The following is a 26814-nucleotide window of genomic DNA, read 5'->3' as shown; positions in this document are numbered from 1 at the left end:
AATTTGCATGACAGAAAAAGGACCGTTATATCATTTTGAAATAGGTCAATTATAATTTCTACATACAGTACTTCCTATCTAGTTTTAGACGCTCAAGTAAGGCCAGGAGCATCGATTTTTACACACACACACACAAAAAAAGTAAATAGGCTGCCCACCCCATGCCTTACATTCTATCAGTTCCCGAAGCCTCTCTGTTCAAGCTGCTTTTCTATCCCATTATGTGCATCCAATCCAAATATCTCAAAGCACAGAGCATAAGAATGCCTAGAATGAATTACGGGAAAAGATGCATTAATGAGTTATATTCATCATGGATCAGTGGCAATATATCATATAGCTCCCGAGTGGCTCCTGAGTGGCGCAGCGGTCTAAGGCACTGCATCTCAGTGCTAGTGGTGTCACTACAGACCCTAGTTCGATTCCAGGCTGTATCACAATCGGCCGTGATTGGGAGTCCCATAGGGCGGTGCACAATTGGCCCAGCATTGTCCGGGTTAGGGTTTGGCTAGGGTAGGCCGTCATTGTAAATAAGAATTTGTTCTTAACTGACTTGCCTTGTTAAATAATGGTTACAAATATAAATGTTAAAGTCCAAAAATGTAGTAAATGATTAATGATGCATAATTATTTTTGGTTAGTTAAAATTGAGCTTACAGCACCTGGTATTCCAAGGCTGTCTCCCATCCAAGTACTCACCAGGCCCGACCCTGCTTAGTTACCAAGATCAGACATGTTCAGGGTGGTATGGCCACAAGCATGCTTGGCTCATCGCTGCAACTCCCCAATTGGCTTGTTAGAGGTGAAGGTCGAGTCATGCATCCTCCTGTGTTATATTCTCCTACATTCAATTCACATTTCCACAAACTTCAAAGTGTTTACTTTCAAATGGTACCAAGAATATGCATATCCTTGCTTCAGGGCCTGAGCTACAGGCAGTTAGATTTGGGTATGTCATTTAGGCGAAAATTGAAATAAAGGGGGCAATCCCTAAGAATATATATATATATATATTTATTATAATATTATTAAGCATGTAAATTAATATTGAATATGAAAGAAAGAGTCGACGAGCCCTAGGTGACAAAAAAGACTAGAGGAGCTGTGCACATATTAAATGACTGAACAAATGTGATAATGAACAGTCAATTCATATAAATGTGCACATTTATCTGTCAAATGTTTAGGTTACCATTTTATACAGTTTGTGATATTCACAATGTGTAATGTATAATCATATGTTTATTTGGATGATTAACCATGCTTCACTACGTTTCTGCATCGTTCAGGCTCTGTGCCAGAGGGAGGATATGGAGGAGAGGATTACTACATTAGAACGCAGGTAACCCTCTATTTCCAGAATGATACTGGCTTGTGTGATTATTCATTTCCCCTTTTTTTACACCCAGTACAATGGTGCCAAACTACCAGGTTTTTCCTTCATTATCTGAAAAGCTGTCACCAAGGTGTCACAACACATGTACCTTTCGTCTTTACCTCAATGCCTGGGTATTTTCAATCGTTACAGCACACTGCAACAGTTGGCTTGTGTCTGCATACTGTACATACAGTGAAGAGCGGACATTCATAACTAATGGTCAGGGATGTAGTGGAGCATAAATGCACATAAACTTTGTTTAGAAAACGTTTATACTCCTATTGTGCCAAATAAGCTTTGTTAGCGTTAACATTGACATTACTCGCTGCCGGTCATCGGCCCGACCAACGTTCACCGTTGGTGTTATCCACCTTTCTTACCATCACATCACAATGTGTCCATGTTGTTTGCAGGTACCTTAGTGCTCAGAGGGAAGCAACCTCTCTACATGACATCAAAGACAAGCTGGAGAATGAGCTGGCCAGCAAGGAGTCACTGCACAGACAGGTAATGGTTAACAAACGACTACAAGGGTGGCTTACATGTACAATAACCCTGTAAAAATGAGTAGGTTATATCCAGAGTAGCATTGTCTTTTAAACTTAGGGACAGATTCTTACAGCCAATTTCCTGTACCTAGATTTAAGTCATTCTCAATGGAGTATCTCCATTAAAAGTGTGTGTTAGTCCAGGACTAGGCTTAATCTGAGTCCAGAAAATCGGCCCTCGGGCTCAGACCTGGATTGTATAAAAATATCCCTGACTTCATCTGCTCTCTTCCCTCTTTCTCGTCCTGTGTGCTGTCAGAGTGAGGAAAAGAACAGGCAGTTCCAGGAGCGTCTGGAGGACGCCAAGCAGAAGCTCCAGCAGACCCTGCAGCGGGCCGAAACACTGCCCGAGATTGAGGCCCAGCTCGCCCAGAGAGTGGCTGCCCTCAACAAGGTACTGTACTGGATGTCTAAATTCACTCCGTTTGTTCTGTTTACTCATGTGGATATTTCTGACTGTCTGTGAAACTGCTTGGTTGTGTCTGTCTGTCTGTCCACTTCCTACCGTCCGTCCATCTGTATGACCTGAGTTGTCCTCCTATTGGCAACCCAACTATCTGTCCGTGTGTTAGTCTGAGTTTATATTTGATCTCATATACAGACACTATCTTTCCTATATAGGCAGAGGAACGCCATGGAAACTTTGAGGAGCGACTACGACAGATCGAGGCACAACTTGAAGAGAAGAATCAGGAGTTGCAAAGGGTAATAATGCAGTATTTCTTTGTACACTGTAAACCCCAATGTGCTGTCATTATTCAAACATTTTTAGGAAACCTGTTGCACTAAATATATCTGAGTACAGTTACTTAAAGTGATTTTGGAGTCATTATTCAAATCGATAGAGTCGATGTGACCCTGTAGGGCAGGGGTGTCAAACTCATTCCATGAAGGGCCTAGTGTCTGCTGATTTTTGTTTTTTACTTTCAGGTAAGACCTAGAGAACCAGGTGGGGTAGGTTTCTTACTAATTAGTGACCTTAATTCATCAACCAAGTAATTCATCAACACTCGACTCGCCGTGGAATGAGTTTGACACATGCTGTAGGGGGATCCAGATTTGAGTTGGACGGTATCAGCTTGCCTTTTTGAGTGAATTGCAGAATTACCACTTATGACTGTAATTGTTAGTGACAGATATTTTTTTTTTTTATTTAACCTTTATTTAACTAGGCAAGTCAGTTAACCTGTCTGGGCTAGGGGGCAGTATTTTCACGGCCGGATAAAAAACGTACCCGATTTAAACTGGTTACTACTCTTGCCCAGTGTCACGTCCTGACCAGTAGAGGGTGTAGTTGGGTCAGGACGTGGCAGAAGAGTCTGTGTGTTTGTGTTGTTTCATTCATTTTGGCCGTGTGACTTCCAATCAGGCACAGCTGTAGAGGGTTGTGGCTGATTGGGAGTCACACATAAGTGGCCTACTTTGCCTTTTGGGGTTGTGGGGAATTGTTGTGTGCACTGCGTTTGGACGAGCCTGCCACACTGTTGCTGTTGTGAGTATTGTTTGTTGTTTTGTTTGTTTCAAGTGGATGCTCTACTCCTTTTTGTGAACATAAAAAAATATGAGTATCCACACTTCCGCTGCGCTTTGGTCCTTTTTCACTGAAGACAACCGTGACAGAATTCCCCACCAACACACGACCAAGCAGCGGAAGAAGGCTGGCGAGGTAAGGGAGACCGAGAGGCACCCCCAAGAATTTTTTAGGGGGGGGCACAAGGGGAGTGTTGCGGGGCAAGAATGGAGCCCCAGGCCAGCTCCCCGCACTAGCATGGAGGTGCGTGGTCACAATCGGGTACGCCCAGTACCAGCACCACGCACCAGGCTTCAAGTGCGTGAACCCAGCCTCGCCAGTCAACAGTCGTCAGTGCGGCCCGCCAGTCAACAGTCGTCAGTACGGCCCGCCAGTCAACAGTCGTCAGAGCTGCCCGCCAGTCAACCATCACCAGAGCTGCCCGCCAGTCAACAGTCGTCAGAGCTGCCCGCCAGTCAACAGTCGTCAGAGCTGCCCGCCAGTCAACAGTCGTCAGAGCTGCCCGCCAGTCAACAGTCGTCAGAGCTGCCCGCCAGTCAACCATTACCAGAGCTGCCCGCCAGTCAACTGTCGTCAGAGCTGCCCGCCAGTCAACAGTCGTCAGAGCTGCCCGCCAGTCAACAGTCGTCAGAGCTGCCCGCCAGTCAACAGTCGTCAGAGCTGCCCGCCAGTCAACAGTCGTCAGAGCTGCCCGTCAGTCAACAGTCGCCAGAGAGGTCAGACTGCGCTGAACTGCCGGAGTGGCTAGACTGCGCTGAACTGCCGGAGTGGCCAGACTGCCCTGAACTGCCGGAGTGGCCAGACTGCCCTGAACTGCCGGAGTGGCCATACTGCCGTGAACTGCCGGAGTGGCCAGACTGCGCTGAACTGCCGGAGTGGCCAGACTGCCCTGAACTGCCGGAGTGGCCAGACTGCCCTGAACTGCCGGAGTGGCCAGACTGCGCTGAACTGCCGGAGTGGCCAGACTGCGCTGAACTGCCGGAGTGGCCAGACTGCCCTGAACTGCCGGAGTGGCCAGACTGCCCTGAACTGCCGGAGTGGCCAGACAGCCCTGAACTGCCGGAGTGGCCAGACTGCCCTGAACTGCCGGAGTGGCCAGACTGCCCAGACTGTCCCGAGCTGCCAGACTGCCCAGACTGTCCCGAGCATCCAGACTGCCCAGACTGTCCCGAGCTGCCAGACTGCCCAGACTGTCCCGAGCTGCCAGACTGCCCAGACCGTCCCGAGCTGCCAGACTGCCCAGACCGTCCCGAGCTGCCAGACTGCCCAGACGGTCCCGAGCTGCCAGACTGCCCAGACTGTCCCGAGCTGCCAGACTGCCCAGACTGCCCCGAGTGGCCAGACTGCCCCGAGTGGCCAGACTGCCCCGAACTGCCAGAGTGGCCCGACTGCCGGGAAAGGCCAGAACCGGAGCCACCTCCTGATATAGGTGGGTTGGGGAGGGGGGGTGTAGCACAGTGCCGTCGTTGACGGCAGCCACCCTCCCTTCCCTCCCTTTAGTAGAGGGGAATTTTTGTTTTGTTGTTTGGGGTTGTTTTTGTTTTTGGGTTTTGTTTTAAAGGTGCTTCCGGGGTTAGCACCTTTAAGGGGGGGGGGTACTGTCACGTCCTGACCAGTAGAGAGTGTAGTTGGGTCAGGACGTGGCAGAAGAGTCTGTGTGTTTGTGTTGTTTCATTCATTTTGGCCGTGTGACTTCCAATCAGGCACAGCTGTAGAGGGTTGTGGCTGATTGGGAGTCACACATACGTGGCCTACTTTGCCTTTTGGGGTTGTGGGGAATTGTTGTGTGCACTGCGTTTGGACGAGCCTGCCACACTGTTGCTGTTGTGAGTATTGTTTGTTGTTTTGTTTGTTTCAAGTGGATGCTCTACTCCTTTTTGTGAACATTAAAAAATATGAGTATCCACACTTCCGCTGCGCTTTGGTCCTTTTTCACTGAAGACAACCGTGACACCCAGAAATGAGAATATGCATATTATTAGTAGATTTGGATAGAAAAAACTATAAAGTTTCTAAAACTGTTTGAATGGTGTCTGTGAGTATAACAGAACTCATGTGGCAGCCAAAAACCTGAGAAGATTACAAGCAGGAAGTGGCCTGTCTGACAATTTGTGGTCCTTCTGTTGCATCTCTATCGAAATTACAGTATCTCTGCTGTTACGTAACACTTTCTAAGGCTTCCATTGGCTCTCTAAAGCCGCCAAAAAGTGGATTGGGGCGTCTCCTGTCTCTGGGCAAAGTACAGGAGCACTGTTTGTCAGTGGCCTGCCTGGTGGCTCAGAGACAGGAGATGCGCATTCACGAGACTTGGCCATTTATTTCTTCACCTGTTTGAATGAATACAAGGTTGCCCGGTTGGAATATTATCGCTATTTTACGAGGAAAATCGCATAAAAATTGATTTTAAACAGCGTTTGACATGCTTCTAAGTACGGTAAAGGAACATTTTGATTTTTTTTGTCACGAAATGCACCCTCGCGTTACCCTTTGGATAGTGACCTGAATGCACGAACAAAACGGAGGTATTTGGATAATAACTCTGGATTATTTGGAACCAAAACAACATTTGTTGTTGAAGTAGAAGTCCTGGGAGTGCATTCTGACGAAGAACAGCAAAGGTAATCCAATTTTTCTAATAGTAATTCTGAGTTTACTGAGCCTCGACGTTGGCGGGTGTCTGAATAGCTAGCCTTGATGGCCGAGGTATGTACTCAGAATATTACAAAATGTGCTTTCGCTGAAAAGCTATTTTAAAATCTGACACCGCGATTGCATAAAGGAGTTCTGTATCTATAATTCTTAAAATAATTGTTATGTATTTTGTAAACGTTTATCATGAGTAATTTAGTAAATTCACCGGAAGTTTTCGGTGGGTATGCTAGTTCTGAACATCACATGCTAATGTAAAAAGCTGTTTTTTGATATAAATATGAACTTGATTGAACAAAACATGCATGTATTGTATAACATAATGTCCTAGGAGTGTCATCTGATGAAGATCATCAAAGGTTAGTGCTGCATTTAGCTGTGGTTTGTGTTTTTGTGACATATATGCTTGCTTTGAAAATGGCTGTGTGATTATTTCTGGCTGGGTACTCTCCTGACATAATCTAATGTTTTTCTTTCGCTGTAAAGCCTTTTTGAAATCGGACAATGTGGTTGGATTAACGAGAGTCTTATCTTTCAAATGGTGTAAAAATGTCATATGTTTGAGAAATGAAGTTATAGCATTTTTAAGGTTTTTGTATTTCGCGCCACGGTCTACCACTGGCTGTTGAATAGAGTGGGACGCTGACGTCCCACCTAGCCCAGGCAGGTTAAGAACAAATTCTTATTTACAATGACAGCCTACAGCTGCCAAACCCGGACGACGCCGGGCCAATTGTGCGCCACCCTATGGGACTCCCAATCACAGCCGGTTGTGATACAGCTTGGATTCAAACCAGGGTGTCTGTAGTGACGCCTCTAGCACTGAGATTCAGTGCCTTAGACAGCTGTATCACTCGGGAGCCCCTGGTTGTTGAATTCGTTCATTTTAGACCTGTGACCTTCACCAAGAGAGTTCTTAGGTGAATGTTATAACTCTTTATGAAAATACATATCTCATAAGGCCTAGCTTTACCCTAATACAATGGCCTGAAAATCATTGTTTACCGGCTACATCAGACCTGCAAGTAGGGTTGGAAAACTCTGGTAACTTTACTAAAATTCCCAGATAAAAAAATAAAAAATACTGTTTGAGGGGTTTCCTGGAATCTTCCAACTGGGATTTCTGGAAAACCAGGGAAATGTACTAATGATGTTACGTTTGATACCAGAGCTCAGAGGCATGCGTAGCAATCGCTAACCAGCTAACTTCGAAGTAGTTTGCCGATGCATGTATCACTTTATCAGAAGTACATCATCAATGACGTCTGAAGCTTAATTTGATCACGTGCTTTTTCAAACCATGTGTTGCAAACTGTGAGATCCCACTGATTTTGCCTTGGTTCTGGTGCTTTCTTCGATTCCAGGCTACTTTCAAACACAGACCTCCAATGGACACCGTACTTACAAATATACACAGAACAAAAATATAAGCGCAACATGTAAAGTGTTGGTCTCATGCTTCATGAGCTGAAATAAGCTGAAAGGGGGGCTCCCAAGTGGCGGTCTAAGGCACTGCATTTCAGTGCTAGATTCGTTACTACAGACCCTGGTTCGATTCCAGGTATTATCACAACCGGCCGTGATTGGGAGTCCCATAGGGTGGCGCACAATTGGCCCAGCGTCGTCCAGGTTAGGGTTTGTCTGGGGTAGGCCGTCATTGTAAATAATAATTTGTTCTTAATAACTGACTTGCCTTGTTAAATAAAGGTTAAATAAAAAATTTAATATCTTATTTCTCAAAAATTACTAAATCCTGAGGCCCATTGTCATGCCATTCATCCACCGCCATCACCTCATGTTTCAGCATGATAATTCACTGCCCCATGTGCAAGGATCTGTACACAATTCCTGGAAGCTAAAAATGTCCCAGTTCTGCCATGGCCTGAATACTTACCAGACAGATCATGGTTAGGATGCTCTGGATCGACAACGTGTTCCAGTTCCTGCCAATATCCAGCTACTTCGCACAGCCATTGAAGAGGAGTGGGACAACATTCCACAGGCCACAATCAACAGCCTGATCAACTCTATGTGAAGAAGATGTGTCAAGCTGCATGAGGCAAATGGTGGTCACACCAGATACTGACTGGTTTTCTGATCCGCGCCCCTACTTTTTTGTGAATGTACACTACATGGCCAAAAGTCCTTCAAATTAGTGGATTTGGCTATTTCAGCCACATCCGTCTCTGACAGGTGTATACAATCGAGCACACAGCCATGCGATCTCCATAGACAAACATTGGCAGTAGAATGGCCCATACTGAAGAGCTCAGTGACATTCAACGTTGCACCGTCATAGGATGCAACCTTTCTAACAAGTCGGGGGGCCTTGTAAGGATCCAACGGCGAGTGAGTAATCCCCCTCTACCGTCAGTCCTATTAGCCAACGTACAATTATTGAATAACAAAATGGATAAGCTCAGATCAAGGCTATCCTACTAACAGGACATTAAAAACTGTAATATCTTATGTTTCACCGAGTTGTGGCTGAACAACGACATGGATAACATACAGCTGCCGGGGTTTTCGGTCCATCGGCAAGATAGAACAGCTGCCTCCGGTAAGACATGGGGTGGCAGTCTGTGTCTATTTGTCAATAACAGCTGGTGCACAAAATCTAATATTAAGGAAGTCTCAAGGTTTTGCTCGCCTTAGGTAGAGTATCCCAAGAGAGTTTTCATCTGTATTTTTCGTAGCTGTCTATCTACCACTACAAACTGATACTGGCACTAAGACGGCACTCAAAGAACTCTATAAGGCCAAAAGCAAACAAAAAATGCTCATGCAGAGGCGGTGCTCCTAGTGGCCAGGGACTTTAATGCAGGGGAACTTAAATCCGTTTTACCTAATTTCTACCAGCATGTTAAACGTGCAACCAGAGGGAAAGAAAAACAAACTCTAGACCACCTTTACTCTACACACAGCGACGTGTACAAAGCTCTCCCTCGCCCTTCATTTGGCAAATCTGACCATAACTCTATCCTCCTTATTTGTGGAATTTCAGTTGTATTGTGACAAGGTATGGGTGGTATACAGAAGATAGCCCTATTTGGTAAAAGACCAAGTCCATATTATGGCAAGAACAGCTCAAATAAGCAAAGAGAAACAACAGTCAAGAACAGCTCAAATAAGCAAAGAAAAACAAGTCAATGCAGAACATTTTTCAAGATCTTAAGATCTTCAAGTGCAGTCGCAAAAACCATCAAGCGCTATGATGAAACTGGCTCTCATGAGGACCGCCACAGGAAAGGAAGACCCAGAGTTACCTCTGCTGTAGAGGATAAGTTGATTAGAATTAACTGCAACTCAGATTGCAACCCAAATAAATGCTTTACAGAGACATCTCAACATCAACTGTTGAGAGGAGACTGCGTGAATCAGGCCTTCATGGTGGAATTGCTGCAAAGAAACCACTAGCAAATAATAAGAAGAGACTTTCTTGGGCCAAGAAACACGAGCAATGGACATTGGGCCGCCGGAAAGCTGTCCTTTGGTCTGATGAGTCCAAATTTTAGATTTTTAGTTCTACCTGCTGTGTCTGTGAGATGCAGAGTAGGTGAATGGATGATCTCCACATATGTGGTTCCCACCGTGAAGCATGGAGGAGGAGGTGTGATGGTGTGGGGGTGCTTTGCTGGTGACACTGTCTGTGATTTATTTCGAATTCAAGGCACACTTAACCAGCATGGCTACCACAGCATTCTGCAGCTATATGCCATCCCATCTGGTTTGTTCTTAATGGGACTATCATTTATTTTTCAACAGGACAATGACCCAACACACCTCCAGGCTGTGTAAGGGCTATTTGACCAAGAAGGAGAGTGATGAAGTGCTGCATCAGATGACCTGGCCTCCACAATCACCCGATCTCAACCCAATTCAAATCAAATCAAATGTATTTATATAGCTCTTCTTACATCAGCTGATATCTCAAAGTGCTGTACAGAAACCCAGCCTAAAACCCCAAACAGCAAGCAATGCAGGTGTAGAAGCACGGTGGCTAGGAAAAACTCCCTAGAAAGGCCAAAACCTAGGAAGAAACCTAGAGAGGAACCAGGCTATGAGGGGTGGCCAGTCCTCTTCTGGCTGTGCCGGGTGGAGATTATAACAGCACATGGCCTAGATGTTCAAATGTTCATAAATGACCAGCATGGTCAAATAATAATAATCATAGTAGTTGTCTAGGGTGCAAAAAGTCAGTAACACAAGAGTAAGTGTCAGTTGGCTTTTTCATAGCCGATCTTTGAGAGTATCTCTACCGCTCCTGCTGTCTCTAGAGAGTTGAAAACAGCAGGTCTGGGACAGGTAGCACGTCCGGTGAACAGGTCAGGGTTCCATAGCTGCAGGCAGAACATTTGGAACTGGAGCAGCAGCACGGCCAGGTGAACTGGGGACAGCAAGGAGTCATCAAGCCAGGTAGTCCTGAGGCATGGTCCTAGGGCTCAGGTCCTCCGAGGGAGAGAAAGAAAGAATGAGAAAGAGAGAATTAGAGAGAGCATATTTAAATTCACACAGGACACCGGAAAAGACAAGAGAAATACTCCAGATGTGACAGACTGACCCTAGCCCCCCGACACATAAACTACTGCAGCATAAATACTGGAGGCTGAGACAGGAGGGGTCAGGAGACACTGTGGCCCCATCCGATGAAACCCCCGGACAGGGCCAAACAGGTAGGATATAACCCCACCCACTTTGCCAAAGCACAGCCTCCACACCACTGGAGGGATATCTCCAACCACCAACATACCATCCCGGGATTGAGATGGTTTGAGATGAGTTGGACTGCAGAGTGAAGGAAAAGCAGCCAACAAGCGATCAGCATATGTGGGAACTCCTTCTAGATTGTTGGAAAAGCATTCCAGGGGAAGCTCATTGAGAGAATGCCAAATGTGTGCAAAGCTGTCATCAAGGAAAAGGGTGGCTACTTTGAAGAATCTCAAATATATTTTGATTTCTTTAACAATTGTTTGGTTACTACATGATTCCATATGTGTTATTTTATAGTTTTGATGTCTTCACTATTATTCTACAATGTAGAAAATAGTAAAAATAAAGAAAAAACATTGAATGAGTTGGCGTGTCCAAACTTTTGACTGGTACTGTACATATTACCTCAACTATCTCCACTAACCATTGCCCCCGCACATTGACTCTGTACCGGTACCCCCTGTATATAACCTCGCTACTGTTATTTTATTGTTGCTCCTTAATTATTTGTTATTTTTAATTGTGTTTTGTATTTTTTACATCAGTTTATTTTAGTGTCCCATAAGTGTCCGATCTAACTAATGCTCGTGACTGAATGGAAGCAAGTCCCTTTCACAGAAGAGTGGAGGCTGGTGTAGCAGCAAATGGGGGGGACCAACTCCATATTAATGCCCATGATTTTGGAATGAGATGTTCGACGAGCAGGTGACCACATACGTTTGGCCATGTAATGTATCGTGACCAACAGATGCATATCTGTATTCCCAGTCATGTGAAATCCATAGATTAGGGCCTAATGACTTTATTTAATTGACTGATTTCCTTATATGAACTGTAACTCAGTAAAATATTTGAAATTGTTGCATTTAATTTTTTTTCAGAGTAGTAAGGATTTTGTACAAAATGTTTCACCTGACCGGTAGCTTAGCAGGTAGAGTAGTGAACTATGGAACATTCAGGGATGTGAGGGGTATGAGGTCGAATGAAGTTGAATTTCACTACACAAGCATTTCGCTACACTGGCAATAACATCTGCTAAACACATATGTGACCAATAAAATTTGATTTGATTTATGTGAAACCACAATTTCTGCACTGTTGTTAAAATATTTGTTTTTCTATTTAGTATAGTGTGCGTGTCACAGTTGTCGTAGGGTAGAGACCAAGACGCAGCGGGAAAATATATACTCATCTTCTTTTATTTGGTGAAGAAGGAAAACACAATAAACGTATACAAAACACAAACGAACTGTACAGTCTTGTCAGGCACACAGCTAAACAAGCACAATCTCCCACAAAATACTAACACAAACACATACCTATTTATAGGACCCTCAATCAGAGGCAACGAGAAAACACCTGCCTCAAATTGAGAGTCCAACCCCCAATTAACTAAACATAGAAATACAAATGACTAGACTGAACATAGAAATACATTAACATAGAACAGTGCCCAAAACCCGGAATAATAAATCAAACACCCTACTACTAACACAACCAGCCCGAACCACATAAAACAAATACCCCCTGCCACGTCCTGACCAAACTACAATAACAAATAACCCCTATTACTGGTCAGGACGTGACAGTACCCCCCCCCCCCCCCCAAAGGTGCAGACCCCGGATGCACCTCACACAAATAAACAAAAATCACCCCAAAACAAAAATAAATCCCCTAAACTAAAGGGAGGGAAGGGAGGGTGGCTGCTGTCACCGACGGCACTCGTGCATACACCCCCCCGCTCCCCAAAACCTCCTACAGTGGAGGTGGCTTAGGCTCGGGCCTAAGACCACCCCCTGACCAGTCCACTCCTCCCAAATACCTCGACCTGACACATGTCACTGTAGACCCTGTACTGTACTCTATGAGCTCTGGACTGTAGGATGACTCTAGGAGCTCTGGACTGTAGGCAGACTCACTCAGTTCCGGACTGTAGGCAGACTCACTCGGTGCCGGGCTGTAGGCAGACTCACTCGGTGCCGGGCTGTAGGCAGACTCACTCGGTGCCGGGCTGTAGGCAGACTCACTCGGTGCCGGGCTGTAGGCAGTCTCACTCGGTGCCGGACTGTAGGCCGTCTCACTCGGTGCCGGACTGTAGGCCGTCTCACTCGGTGCCGGACTGTAGGCCGTCTCACTCGGTGCCGGACTGTAGGCCGTCTCACTCGGTGCCGGACTGTAGGCCGTCTCACTCGGTTCCGGACAGTAGGCCGTCTCACTCGGTTCCGGACTGTAGGCCGTCTCACTCGGTTCCGGACTAGACACTGTTGCCGGACAATCTGGATGAGGTACTGTTGCCGGACACTCTGGACGAGGTACTGTTGCCGGACACTCTGGACGAGGTACTGTTGCCGGACACTCTGGACTGGGACTGGGCTGACGCACTGGAAGCCTAATGCGTGGGGCTGGTAGTGGAGCTACCAGACTGGAGACACGCACTTTAAGGCTAGTGCGAGGAGCGGGAACAGGCTGAATTGGACTGGGCAGACGCACTGGAGGCCTGGTGCGTGGTGCTGGTACTGGATATACCAGGCCGTGGAGGCGCACTGGCGGTCTCGATCGCACCTCCTGCATAACCCGTCCTGGCTGGATGGAACTAGTAGCCCTGCACAAGCGGATTGCTGGCACAGGGCGAACTGGGCTGTGCAGGGGCCTGATGGTTGCCGTGCGTAGAGCAGGCGTAGGGTAGCCTGGACCTAGGAGGCGCACCGGTGGCCAGATGCGCTGCGCAGGCATCTTCCTTCCAGGCTGGATGCCCACTCTAGCACGGCACTTGTGAGGGGCTGGGATCACTCGCACCGGACTGTGCGTGCGCATGGGCAAAATCGTGCGCACTTCCGCATACTCCGGCGCTCTCTTCTCCACCTGCTTCCCATAATAAGCACGGGGAGCTGGCTTAGGTCTACTGCCTGGCCTAGCCAAACTACCCGTGTGCCCCCCCCCAAAAATAAATTATTGGGTGTGCCTCTCGTGCTTTATCGGCTCGTATATAGCTTCATACCGGCGCCGCTCAGCCTTCGCTGCTTCTATCTCCTCCGGTGGGAGAACGTAGTCCCCAGCCTGGTGCCATGGTCCAGCCCCGTCCAGAATCTCCTCCCATGTCCAATTCCCCTGATAGTCCATATAGTTCCTGCGTTGCGCCTTACCCCGCTGCTTGGTCCTTGGTTGGAGGGAGATTCTGTCACGGTTGTCGTAGGGTTGAGACCAAGACGCAGCGGGAAAATGTACACTCATCTTCTTTTTATTTGGTGAAGAAGGAAAACACAAGATAAACACATATACAAAAACACAAACGAAGTTGACAGTCTTGTATGTAATTTATTTTTAGTGTAGCATAAGATTAATCAATCACTCAATATACATGCAAAACACAGGTATTAAAAACTATTTTAGAAAATTCACCTGCAGTAGAACAAGCTGGGAAAAAAGTTAATTTGTTATCATAACTTGACTTTGAGTTCAACTTACTATAATTATTTGATACAAAAATGCCTTGGGGTTTACAGTGGTCTATTATAAAGTCTCATACATGCTTATAACAAGTTACAAAGCATTATACCTGCTATACTTTACCTGCTAAAGTGGTCATGTGTTACAATGTGTTCCTTACCCTGCATTTTGGCCAATCAATTTAAACCCAATCCTGTCTTTATGAACTCTTATACTTACCCAAAAGCTCACGGTTTCTTCAGCTTTTTCTTTTCTCTACCTTGACCTTCACTACGTAATTTCATCTGTTTCAGGCAAGGCAGAGAGAGAAAATGAATGACGAACACAACAAACGCCTCTCGGATACAGTGAACAAGCTACTGTCTGAGTCCAACGAGCGACTGCAGCTTCACCTCAAAGAGAGAATGGCTGCCCTAGAGGAGAAGGTACTATAAAGCATTGTTAACCATATGCTAAATTAAGCTAATATTGCCATCAATAATCATATGTATTTTTTTTATCAACACAATCAATGTCAAACATGAGTAAACTTGGCATAATCACTCCTCTACTCTTCTAGAATGCACTGTCAGAGGAATTAGCAAACATGAAGAAAACCCAAGATGATCTTTTAGCAAACAAGGTACATATCTTCCCCTTATTGTATCCAGTTGATCAGATTTCAATATGTACATTGTTGTTGTACTTTACATCTGTCGATACATGGAATGAGGACATCAGAAGTACTTTATACTGATTTATAACTTTGGACTCGGGTCTTACTCACCGGTTGTTTTTAGGGCTATACACTGACTTTTGCAAACCCTTTTTGGGATACTAGTGTGGATAGTTTACCCTCCCCAGTCTCAATATGCAATTGAATCTATCATCGCAAGGGTTTATCTGTTTCGCTGCGAGAACTGGAGACCAGTCACACTGCTCTGTACTGATGTTGGTTTTGCCAACAGACAAAGACTTCTGTGATCTTGTAGTTGTCAGTTCTGTTTGTTCTTTAGTTATTCTTATATGTGTTCTTTGTTTTGTTATTTTAGTATGGAAATAGATGCATGTAAACAAGTAGGCACTTTTCTTTACTGGAATATAATGTTATCCTGTACTGTGCTCCCATCTCTCTCTCCCAGGACCAGCTCATAGTCGAGCTGGAGAGGATTCAGCTGGAGGTGGATCAACTGAGGGGGAGGCCTGGCTCTTCCTATTCCAGGTTAGCCACAATTGAGCTGCAAGGGTATTTATAAATACATTTGATAAAAGCATCAAATAAACACATTTGTTCTCTCGAGGGAAAAGTAATCCACCCCTTGTCTGAGGATCATGTTATGAACACTTTACCACTCCTAAATGATAGACTTTCTAAATGTTTGTTTTATATTTTGCTAAGACGACTAGCGCAGAGATATTATCAATATGTTTTGCCCTAATACCCTCAAAACCAACATAAATAATGGTTGGTGACAAGTCACTGATTTTAAAGGTCCTGAACAGTCAAAATCATGTTTTTCATGAAATTGGATGATAATTGGATGAAACCAGATCAAAGTAGGACTACCAAAATATGAAAAATGACTGTTGCTTCTACATTGATAAAATTGTATCATAAAGTTACTGGTCCCCTCCCCATGTCAAACACTTGGATTCAGGAGGCTGGATGACATCACAAAAATACTAATTTGAATACATCAATGGTAAAATCGTATTCTCTTACCGAATTTAAATAAGTTGCACCTTGTAACCAACATCGCAGGAGAAAGGTTTGCTGAGGGGCATGGTTTACATACAAGCCATTCGGAAAGTATTTGTAATGTTACGGCTTTATTCTAAAATGTATTAAATTAATTATTGTCCTCATCAATATATATACACACACACACACACACACACAATACCCGTTAATGACAAAGCAAAAAACAGTTTTTTAGAAATGTTTGCAAATGTGTAATTTTTTAAAAACAGAAACACCTTATTTACCTTATTTATAAGTATTCGGACCCTTTGCTATGAGACTCAAAATTGAGCTCAGGTGCATCCTGTTTCCATTGATCATCCTTGAGATGTTTCTACAACTTGGATTCGGTCTTATGTAGCAAAATGGGAAATGTTGCTTTTTATATTGGATAAAAGTAGAGACTCAGAGCTACAAAATGACATATCATGCACTGCATTTGAGGAACAATGGGAAAGTAACTGTGCTTTGAAAGTTGATCAACTTGTAAACTCAGTTTTGAGAGAATTGCATTTGAATGTTTTGGTATCTAGTGAAGAGTTTTTCTTTATCTACACCCATTCAGCATCATTCACACACTCTTAAGCTTTAGCCCCACCCATCTCGTTTCGCTCTCGGAGCGCACAGTTGACGCTCTGGCCGACGATTTGTTTACCTCTGGATAACATGAAAAAAACCTAAAGACTTTTACTGACACCCGCAATATTCAATGGATGTTGTACACACGTCACGTATCGTTAGCTAACGAGCCAGCCAGCTAACGTTAGCTAGTTAAACGACAATGAACAAAGTTCCAACAATGCCTAACGTTAGGCTCTAACTAGAAAAGCAAACAGCTATGGGAAACGAATAGTAACCTCCACTAAGGAGCCAGCCAGCTAATGTTAACTAGGTAGCTAACAGTACACTTCAGCTTAAGACATATAGCTAGCTAGGTAAACAATGAACCTAGCAAGGTAAACAACATTTAAGATCACACGTCACGTAACGTTAGCTAACGAGCCAGCCAGCTAACATTATCTAGTTAAACAACAATTAACAACGTTACAACAATGCCACGGTGCTGGGAGCTAACCAACCAGGTTCAATGTTAGCTAGCTAACATTAGGCTCAAACTAGAAAAGCAAACGGCTCTGGGAAACAAATAATAATGTCAGCTAGGGAGCCAGCCAGCTAACATTAGCTAGCTAGCTAACAGTACACTTTAGCTTGAAATGAAACCACTTTCTGTCAAAATTAGAAACGTGTAATATGTGAAAATGTAGCTAGCTAACGCTAGACTATCTTACCTGTATACATCATTATGCATGATGGACATGTCTCCCTGTCAGGAATGCCATACCATGGTTGCCCTTAGTTTGAAGATATAATCCAGAGACAGGTGTTTTCGCCATCTCTTTAGCTATCATACTCAAATTCCACTGATTTCAAAACTTGATCCTCCAGAAAGTGGAGAACAACACTTATGCAACTCCACTACACAATATATATTTTTTTAAATGCCGTGTTTGACCGGATTACCAACACAGACTGATGAGCTCAAGTAGACATAAGCCTTGAATATGGCAGACCAATCCGAACTCCTCTCTCGGCATGTCCAGCCCACTCATTATCTCAGCCAATCATGGCTAGTGGGAAAGTTGCTATCTTTTTATGTGGCTTAACCAACAAGGCTCATAATTTAACAATTTTATTCGTATTTACAGATGGCATACACGTTTTTTTAAGGCACATGAAAGTTCACATGTTCGAGAAGGCATTTCTGCCAAAAAATGTATTTTGATAAAAATATATTTTTTACCATCAACCGGCTCTCCTGTGTAGTCGTGACTTGCGACATACACCTAGTTTCCTGAATCGGGTCACAAATATCAAATATATTTTGATTTGTTTAACACTTTTTTGGTTACTATGACCATGTGTGTTATTTCATAGTTTTGATGTCTTCACTATTATTCTACAATGTAAAAAATAGTAAAAATAAGAAAAACCCTTGAATGAGTGGGTGTGTCCAAACTTTTGACTGGTACTGTACTGTAGGTGTTTTCAAAGAATCACCAGTCAAGGTGAGCTCCCCCCCCCCCACCCAAACATCCTACTAGCTCCCGCCCACTCAATCTGTCTTTTCAGACTTCCTGGTAGTTTGACATGAGAGAAAAAAAAACATTTTTAGCATTTTTATCGATAAAAAAATATTATAGGTGATGCTTTAGTCACTCAAAAAAAACATGGGAATCAGAATGACTGTTCCGGACCTTTAAGTTTACATTGTTCTTCTCACTTTCTGTTAGTTGAGGTAGCATTAGATTTCTTTCTAATGTAGTGTAAAAAATAAAGCATATATTGTGATTGAGGATAAAATGTCACAATTTCACTCAATTTACAAATGTTAATGTTTTTCATTAAAACCTCTTAAGGATCCGCCCCTTTTTTTCAATTTTCACCAAAAATGACATACCCAAAACAAACTGCCTGTAGCTCAGGCATTGAAGAAAGGATATGCATATTCGTGATATAATTTGAAAGGAAACACTTTGAAGTTTGTGGAAATGTGAAATTAATGTAGGAGAATATAACACATTAGATCTGGTAAAATAAAATATAAAGAAAAAAAACTATACTTTTTTAATTATTTTTTGTACCATCTTTGAAATGCAAGAGAAAAGGCCATAATGTATTATTCCAGCCCAGGCACAATTTAGATTTTGGCTACTAGATGGCAGCAGTGTATATGCAAAGTTTAAGACTGATCCAATGAACCATTGCATTTCTGTTCAAAATGTTGTATCAAGTCTGCCCAAATGTGCCTAATTGGTTTATTCATAACTTTTCAAGTTCAGAACTGTGCACTCTCCTCAAACAATAGCATGGTATTATTTCACTGTAATAGCTACTGTAAATTGGACAGTGCAGTTAGATTAATAACAAGAATTTAAGCTTTCTGCCAATATCAAATGTGTCTTTGTCCTGGGAAATTTTATGGTTACTTACAACCTCATGCTAATCGCATTAGCCTATGTTAGCTCAACCGTCACGTGGGGGACCCACCGATCCTGAAGAAATTCATAACTTTTCTTTTTCAGGAAATGAGGGAAATACATTCTGAAAGATGTGCTATAACGAATAAAATATTTGTATTTTCTCATCTCACAAAATATGACAAACTCTTTTTTGGTGACCACTGCCCTATGCAGGCTGAGATCTACAGTACAGATGTTTTTTTTTATTTTTTACATGACTTAAAAAACGTAAGCCTATGCAACACTAATCTATTAAAAACAGTTTTGTATCAATGAGGTTTGTGCAGTATGCTATAGGCCCAATATATTATCACTGCATATTGGCTATGATTGAATTGCCCTGCCAATGTTGTTCCTCTCAAACCATTATCAAATTGTATTTAAAAACTTGATGTATATGATCACACTGGAAATAGATCATCATTTGTTGTATTACTTTTGAGACACAGCTAAGTGAGCATACATTTAAATTATTTGCTTTCTACATTTTACTGGACTGAGGGTGCCTGCATCTGATGGTCAGTCTCAGCGGAGGGATAACATCAGAGGTTCTGCCTCTCATCGTTGGACCGTCCCTCAGCTCTCCCCCTCCGCTAAGATTGACCATAAAGGGGAAACTGTCTTCGAGCTGATGGTGAAACGAGTCACACCTCATCATTTCTGCCTCATACACAAATTCATGTTGTTACTCCTATGACTAGAGAAAGTGAAATATTCCACGATATTAAAAAACACAGCCGCTAATAATAACTACGCAAGCCTATCGATACACTTTGATACTCATTCATTGAATCTGCAGTGCTGGTTGCAGCGCAAGTGGAGCAGCGCCTTTCATGGCTTATAAAGTGTTGAATAAAAAGTATTGACTGTGCTGAATGAAACTTAAACATGAACTCACTGATAAAAACAGCACTGCTGTATTTGTTGGCAGTCTCTCTCTAGTCATGGTTTTAGATGTTTTGGAATCACAGTATCAACAAGAAAGTCTATAGGTGCACTTGATTTGCTCTCCGAGCACGCCGAGAAGGCAGAGTTTGTACCTTCAGACACATGAAATGGTTCAAAATGGGAATACTTCACCTACCCGGTGTTCAGGGCAGCTGAAACAAATGCACCTACGGCCAACAACGCAAGACAGAAAAAGAAGGAATGCAAGGCTTTATTATAGAAATGTTTCTCAATTAACTAGGAATGACTTGGAGATCGACCATTCTATCGCGATCGACTGTTTGTGACCAATGCTGCAGGGCGAGCAATGTGAGCTCACTTCCCTCCAACCTATTTTGAAGATCTCTTTCAGGGAGTGCCTCAGAGCTCCGTTACCCCCAGGGTGGTGGCTCCCTCCCAGCCGGCTATGGCAGCTCCTCCTGTGCCGTGGTGGTCCGGAGGGCACACCGCGGCCGATGGGCTTCCCCTAGGGATGAAAGCAACAAGGTGAGGATCTCATGGACTATCTACAGTACTGTAGCTCCCTGGTAGCCTGGTCCCATAACGTATTGGCTATAGCCAACTCCTAGAAAAGAAAGGCTGCGCATTTACAGTGCCTTCGTAAAGTATTCAGACCTCTTGACTTTTTCCACATTTTGTTACGTTACAGCCTTATTCTAAAATGGATTAAATAAATAACAATTCTCAGCAATCTACACACAATACCCCATAATAACAAAGCAAAAATTATTATTAATTTTTTTTTTTTTTTTTTTTTTGCAAAATAAAAAAACAGAAACACCTTATTTACATAAGTATTTAGACCCTTTGCTATGAGACTCGAAATTGAGCTCAGATGCATCCTGTTTCCGTTGATCATCCTGGAGATGTTTCTACAACTTGATTAGAGTCCACCTGTGGTAAATTCAATTGATTGGACATGATTTGGAAAGGCACACATCTGTCTATATAAGGTCCCACAGTTGACAGTGCATGTCAGAGCAAAAACCAAGCCATGAGGTCAAAGGCATTGTCCGTAGAGCTCCGAGACTAGATTGTGTTGAGGCACAGATCTGGGGAGGGGTACCAAAACATTTCTGCAGCATAGAAGGTACACAAGAACACAGTGTGGCCTCCATCATTCTTGAATGGAAGACGTTTGGAACCACCAAGACTCTTTCTAGAGCTGGCTGCCCTCTGTGGAGATGGGAGAACCTTCCAGAAGGACAACCATCTCTGCAGCACTCCACCAATCAGGCCTTTATGGTAGAGTGGCCAGACAGAAGCCACTTTTCAGTAAAAGGCACATGACAGCCCGCTTGGCAAAAGGAACCTAAAGGACTCTCAGCCCATTTTATTTTTTTATTTTTATTTCACCTTTATTTAAACAGGTAGGCTAGTTGAGAACAAGTTCTCATTTGCAACTGCGACCTGGCCAAGATAAAGCATAGCAATTCGACACATACAACAACGCAGAGTTACACATGGAATAAACAAAACATACAGTCAATAATGAGAAACAAGATTCTCTGGTCTGATGAAATCAAGATTGAACTCTTTGGCCTGAATGCCAAGCGTCACATCTGGAAGAGACCTGGCACCATCCCTACAGTGAAGCATGGTGATGGCAGCATCATGCTGTTGGGATGTTTTTCAGGGACTGGGAAACTAGTAAGCATCGAGGCAAAGATGAACGGAGCAAAGTACAAAGAGATCTTTCATGAAAACCTGCTCCAAAGTGCTCAGGGCCTCAGACTAGGGGTGACGGTTCACCCTCCAACAGGACAATGACCCTAAGCACACAGCCAAGACAATGCAGGAGTGGCTTTGGGGCAAGTCTCTGAATGCCTTGAGCCCAAGCCAGAGCCTGCACTTGAACCTGATCGAACATCTCTGGAGAGACCTTAAAATAGCTGTGCAGCAGCTGTGACAAAGCTTGAGAGGATTTTCAGAGAAGAATGGAAGAAACTCCCCAAGGTGTACCAAGCTTGTAGCGTCATACCCAAGAAGACTCAATGCTATAATCGCTGCCAAAGGTGATTCAACAAGTACTGAATAAAGGGTCTGGATACTTGTGTAAATTACATATTTCATATTTAAAATAAAAATATATTAATTAGCAAAAATGTTTAAAATATTGTTTTTTGCTTCGTCACTATCGGCTATTGTGTGTAGATTGATGAGGGGAAAAAAACAATTTAATACATTTCAGAATAAGGCTTTAACGTAATAAAATGTGGAAAAAGTCAAGGGGTCTGAATACTTTCCGAAGGCACTGTATGTTGTTCTGATGCAATTGAATAAATACCAACATTTTAACAGCTTTGCTGCCTTTCTTAAGGGTTTCAACTCCTGTCCCACAATGTACAGTCTTGGACCAGTCTAGCTCTCTGGGTGGCGCCTAATTTTGTGTTTTAATGTTTTATGATTGACTGAGTGACCTGTCAGTCCTACCCATTGGGGCCATTTCGTTTGAGTCTTGATTTGACATGCAAGGATAAAAGTACACTAAGACATTTCTCTAATTTCAACAGTAAAACACTGTTGAATGCACAGTAAAATACCATAAATGTGTTTTACAGAATTAATTATGGGAACGCTGTACCCCCACAGAATACAGTAATATACTGTATTAGAAGAATTTCTACAAATATTTTCCTCTGCAGTAACTTACTATTTTCTGCCAGTAATTTACTATAATTGTCACGACTTCCGCTGAAGTCGGCCCCTCTCCTTGTTCAGGCGGCGGTCGACGTCACCGGCTTACTAGTCATCACCGATCGATGTTTCCCTGTTCGTTTTCTTTTGTCTTAATTATACACACCTGTTTATGATTCCCTGATTATGTTCATTATTTAACCCTCTGGCTTCCCTGTTTGTCTTGTCCGTGATTGGGTCATGTTTTGTGGTTGTTGGAGGTGTTTCTCCCAACCCTGTTATTTTGCTGTGGGAGAAGTTTATTGTAGGTTTTTGAGTAAACACGTTTTGTTTGCACTCATCCCTGTGTCCTGCGCCTGACTCCCATACTTCTCCAAACATATTCGTTACAATAATTCAGAATACAGTATCATACTTTATTTTTGGAGCTCCAAAAACCTTTTGAACACTAGTGGGTGCATAGTATTGTTGTTTCTGACTCATTAACATATTTTGAGGTGTGTCTTGTAAGAGGTTATATTTGTTGAAACTGTTAGTGAGAATGCTGTACGAATTTAGCTGATATGTGGTAGTGGGTCCCTAGTAATTGAAGTAACATAGGGGACAGATCAGTGTGGCGTCTAGTCTCAAACCGTTAATGGTTGATTGGCTAGCCATGTCCTTTAGATCTGTTTTGCCCTGTACTCACTTTTCAGTTTAGAAGCCTTTGTTGAGGCCTAAAGTGCAAGCGATATAAAACACCAAATATCAGTTGGCATGCTGTAATATATAATTACATATTCACTATCAGCAATTTATGAATAGTTTTTCAATACAATTCAACAATAAAGTACTGTTTTGCTGTATATTTAATGTAGTGTAATGTAAATTATGGTGCATTGTGGGAGGGGAAATAATCGCTGTCTCATTAACATATTTTAAGGCATGCCTTGAAGTGGCTATATTTGTTGCACCCATTAGTGAGAGTCCTGTGCCAATTTAAGTGAAACGTGGTAGTAGTTCCTTAACAAATGTATATAGGGGACAGATCAGTGGCAATAGGTTTTAAACCTTTAATGGTTGAATATTTAACCATATCCATTTGATCTATTTTGCCCTATAATCACAGCCAGTTCAGAAGCCTTTGTTTAGCCCTCTAGAATTACAAGTGATATAAAACTAGTGATGTGGAAACAAAACCTCCTGAAGCAAATTGGGTCGAAACTGTTCATTACGCAAGGCTTTGATCAACACAGTGTACACTAGTGGCACCTGCTGGTCAAAATCATTTAGAACAGCAAAATTACAATAGATGACTTCGCACACGCCATAGAGCGTGTGCATGGTAGCCTTTTGTCTTCTACCAAAACCAATACCAAAGCAATCAGGTGGCGGTTTGACAAAACGATGCTTCGGACGTCATTGATCACATGCTTCTGATGAAGGGATATAAGCATCGGCACACTGTTTCAAAGCGAACGGCTTAGTAATTTTGATGCATGTATCGTAGCTCCGGTATCAAATGTAACATCACTATTTGAAACACCAAGTATTCATTAATATGCTGTAATGGTCTAGTGGTCAACTTGCTTGATACAATCCCTTGTAAGTACAGTAAAATATTGTAAAAATAGCTTTGCTACAGTTTATTAGTAAGTTCTAAAGTATTGTACTGTTTTTCATTGCTTTGGACATTATAGTAATTTACAAGAAGCCTGAATCAAATTACGGTGAATATCTCAGTAATGTATTATCACTATCCAGAGATACAGTATATCATAAGATATCTCGTATGAATAACAGTTATTCTGAAGATCAGTGAATCCTTAACTACATTTTCAGTAACGGTTACAGAAACCTTTTACTTGCTATGGCTGTTTTTTTTTAATCAACCTGCAAAGAACACTGGTTAATATGTCACTGGGTAATTACAGTAATATGATGTAATTGTCATTGGTACTGTAAATGTGTTTACAGTAACTGACTTGGTATTGTAAATTAGATTACAGTAATATTTGTGAATCCCTAAAATGGATTAGTGGGCAATTGCTGCCAGTATGTTACTGCAGGGTTTCCTAAACTTGGTCATGGTGCCTCCCATTGGGTGCACATTGTAGTTTTTGTCCTTGCGCTACACAGCGGTTTTCAAGTAACCAACTCATCATCAAGCTTTGTTTGGGAAACCCTGTCTTACTGTACATTTTACAAGAAATGTTTAACAGTGTAGCTAACAGAATTCCAAGTCATGTCTCTTCTTTCTTTCTTTCTTTCTTTCTTTCTTTCTTTCTTTCTTTCTTTCTTTCTTTCTCCTCCTCTGTCTCTCTGCAGTATGGAGAGTGGGACAGTGGCACCATGCTGGGTCCCAGGTTTGAGGGGGGAGCTGAGGGGGGCTGCTCGGATGACGAGGAGGACAGGGAGACCCTGTTTGGCTCTGAGCTGCTCTCGCCCAGCGGACAGACGGACGTGCAGACCCTCGCCATCATGCTGCAGGAGCAACTGGAGGCCATCAACAAGGAGATCAAGTAAGTCTTCTGGTACAACACAAACAGGAATGGTGGGTTTGACTGATTTCCTAACGGACCTAAAATTGCCTCAGAAATATGTCAATAAACTACACTCTTACTATATCCTCTGTCCCATTCAATGGGTGATCCAGAGGTCAAAACCCCAACAATATCTAAAAATCGACCTCTCTTTGCTTTTCTACTCTGCTTTGTCCAAACCAGGAGTGAATAATAACACCGATACAGATAGAAGAACTCACACTCATTCGCTTTACTCAAGCCAGAGGTTTATTGCACATGCATATTATAAAATAGTGATACCGCACACATCTCTTTGCAGCTATCCTCAGGAGTAATTTTCCTATTTTTCTCCCTTCTCTTTCTTCTCCTCTTTTCTCATTTCCTCACTTATCCAATGCCCTTCACTTGCCCCTTTCTGTCTCATCACTCTTCCTTTCCTCCCCTTTCTCCTCTCTTCGCCACTCTCCTCTCAGGCTTATCCAGGAGGAGAAGGAGAACACTGAGCTGAGGGCGGAGGAGATCGAGAGCCGGGTGAGCAGCGTGGCCTTGGACTCCAACCCTCTCCCCCCCTCCTCGCTGGGCGGGGGCAGGGAGAGTGTGGGGAGGGGCTACATGACCCCCTCCCTCACTTCCTCCACCTTGGCCTCCCCGTCTCCCCCTAGCTCTGGACATTCCACCCCCCAACTGTCACATTCCCCTGCCCGAGAGTCAGACAGACAGGTACAGTACCGTACTGCTGGTGGCTGTCTGTGTTTGGACACATCTAGCATTTCAACGTGCGCTTCTTGGTTGTTGCTCCCCAACGGGTAAGGCTAGTTGAAAGGACATCATATGTCAGTTTACAATCAGAACGGGTTATAACCTAGTTGTAACATCATTTCAATAGTTTTACCCGCCGGGTAAAGGAGCTTCTTCTTTATGCCTACACTGTGTTTGATTGTGTTTGTGTGTGTTTGGTCTTCTAAATATATTCTCATGTAGCTGCGCGAGAAAAACAATTATGCCAATCTGGTTTTATTGTTGCTGCAAGTCTCAAGTGTGCTGTGACTTAAACAAGCTGAATTGTTTTCAGTACAACAAATAAATATAGTTTTCTATTGTGATTTAAATGGGTGGAACTGTTTATAGGGTTCCAAATGAATTAAACTAGCACAGTTACTTGAATGAACACATCTTCCTACAGCAATTAAAATGTATTAAAAGAGTTGTCTACAGTGACTCAATTGAACTGATTCTCTGTCAATACAGAACAGCAAAGAGAGCGACGACTGCCGGGCGCTAGCCCTGATTGGCTCTACCCATCCTCCAGTTCCTCGCGCTCTGCGATTAGACAGAATGACTCACACACACCCAGGGGCGGGGCTGGATGATCACCGCGAATTCCGCAGGTACAGAAATGACTTTAGTCTACATTGTGTGGTGTTTGTTAGGAAGCTAGGTAATATAATTGACTTCCCGTTGAAATAAAGAAAAAATAATATATATAAATATATAATATATACACTGCTCAAAAAAATAAAGGGAACACTTAATCAACACAATGTAACTCCAAGTCAATCACACTTCTGTGAAATGAAACTGTCCACTTAGGAAGCAACACTGATTGACAATAAATTTCACATGCTGTTGTGCAAATGGAATAGACAACAGGTGGAAATTATAGGCAATTAGCAAGACACCCCCAATAAAGGAGTGGTTCTGCAGGTGGTGACCACAGACCA

At 43.1% G+C, this 26814-nt stretch overlaps 1 protein-coding gene across 8 annotated transcripts in view; it reads left to right on the top strand.

Moving 5' to 3' along the window:
• The window catches only part of LOC115200961 (liprin-alpha-3), a 75096-nt gene that overhangs the window by 17595 nt on the left and 30687 nt on the right, over positions 1 to 26814 (top strand). For 6 of the 8 annotated variants that reach the window (XM_029764121.1, XM_029764120.1, XM_029764118.1 and 3 more), the window contains 11 exons: positions 1290 to 1342; positions 1792 to 1885; positions 2186 to 2320; positions 2548 to 2631; positions 14558 to 14689; positions 14824 to 14886; positions 15386 to 15489; positions 20294 to 20438; positions 24897 to 25090; positions 25567 to 25813; positions 26342 to 26481. In XM_029764121.1, coding sequence (XP_029619981.1) covers positions 1290 to 1342; positions 1792 to 1885; positions 2186 to 2320; positions 2548 to 2631; positions 14558 to 14689; positions 14824 to 14886; positions 15386 to 15489; positions 20294 to 20438; positions 24897 to 25090; positions 25567 to 25813; positions 26342 to 26481 — 1391 coding nt within the window. The remainder of the gene's footprint in view (positions 1 to 1289; positions 1343 to 1791; positions 1886 to 2185; positions 2321 to 2547; positions 2632 to 14557; positions 14690 to 14823; positions 14887 to 15385; positions 15490 to 20293; positions 20439 to 24896; positions 25091 to 25566; positions 25814 to 26341; positions 26482 to 26814) is intronic. The other 2 variants (XM_029764122.1, XM_029764123.1) reach the window with 2 other exon arrangements.

Source organism: Salmo trutta, chromosome 10 (assembly GCF_901001165.1).
Source record: "Salmo trutta chromosome 10, fSalTru1.1, whole genome shotgun sequence".
In the NCBI taxonomy this organism is placed as follows: Eukaryota; Metazoa; Chordata; class Actinopteri; order Salmoniformes; family Salmonidae; genus Salmo; species Salmo trutta.
This window is presented reverse-complemented; position numbering and strand designations above follow the sequence as displayed.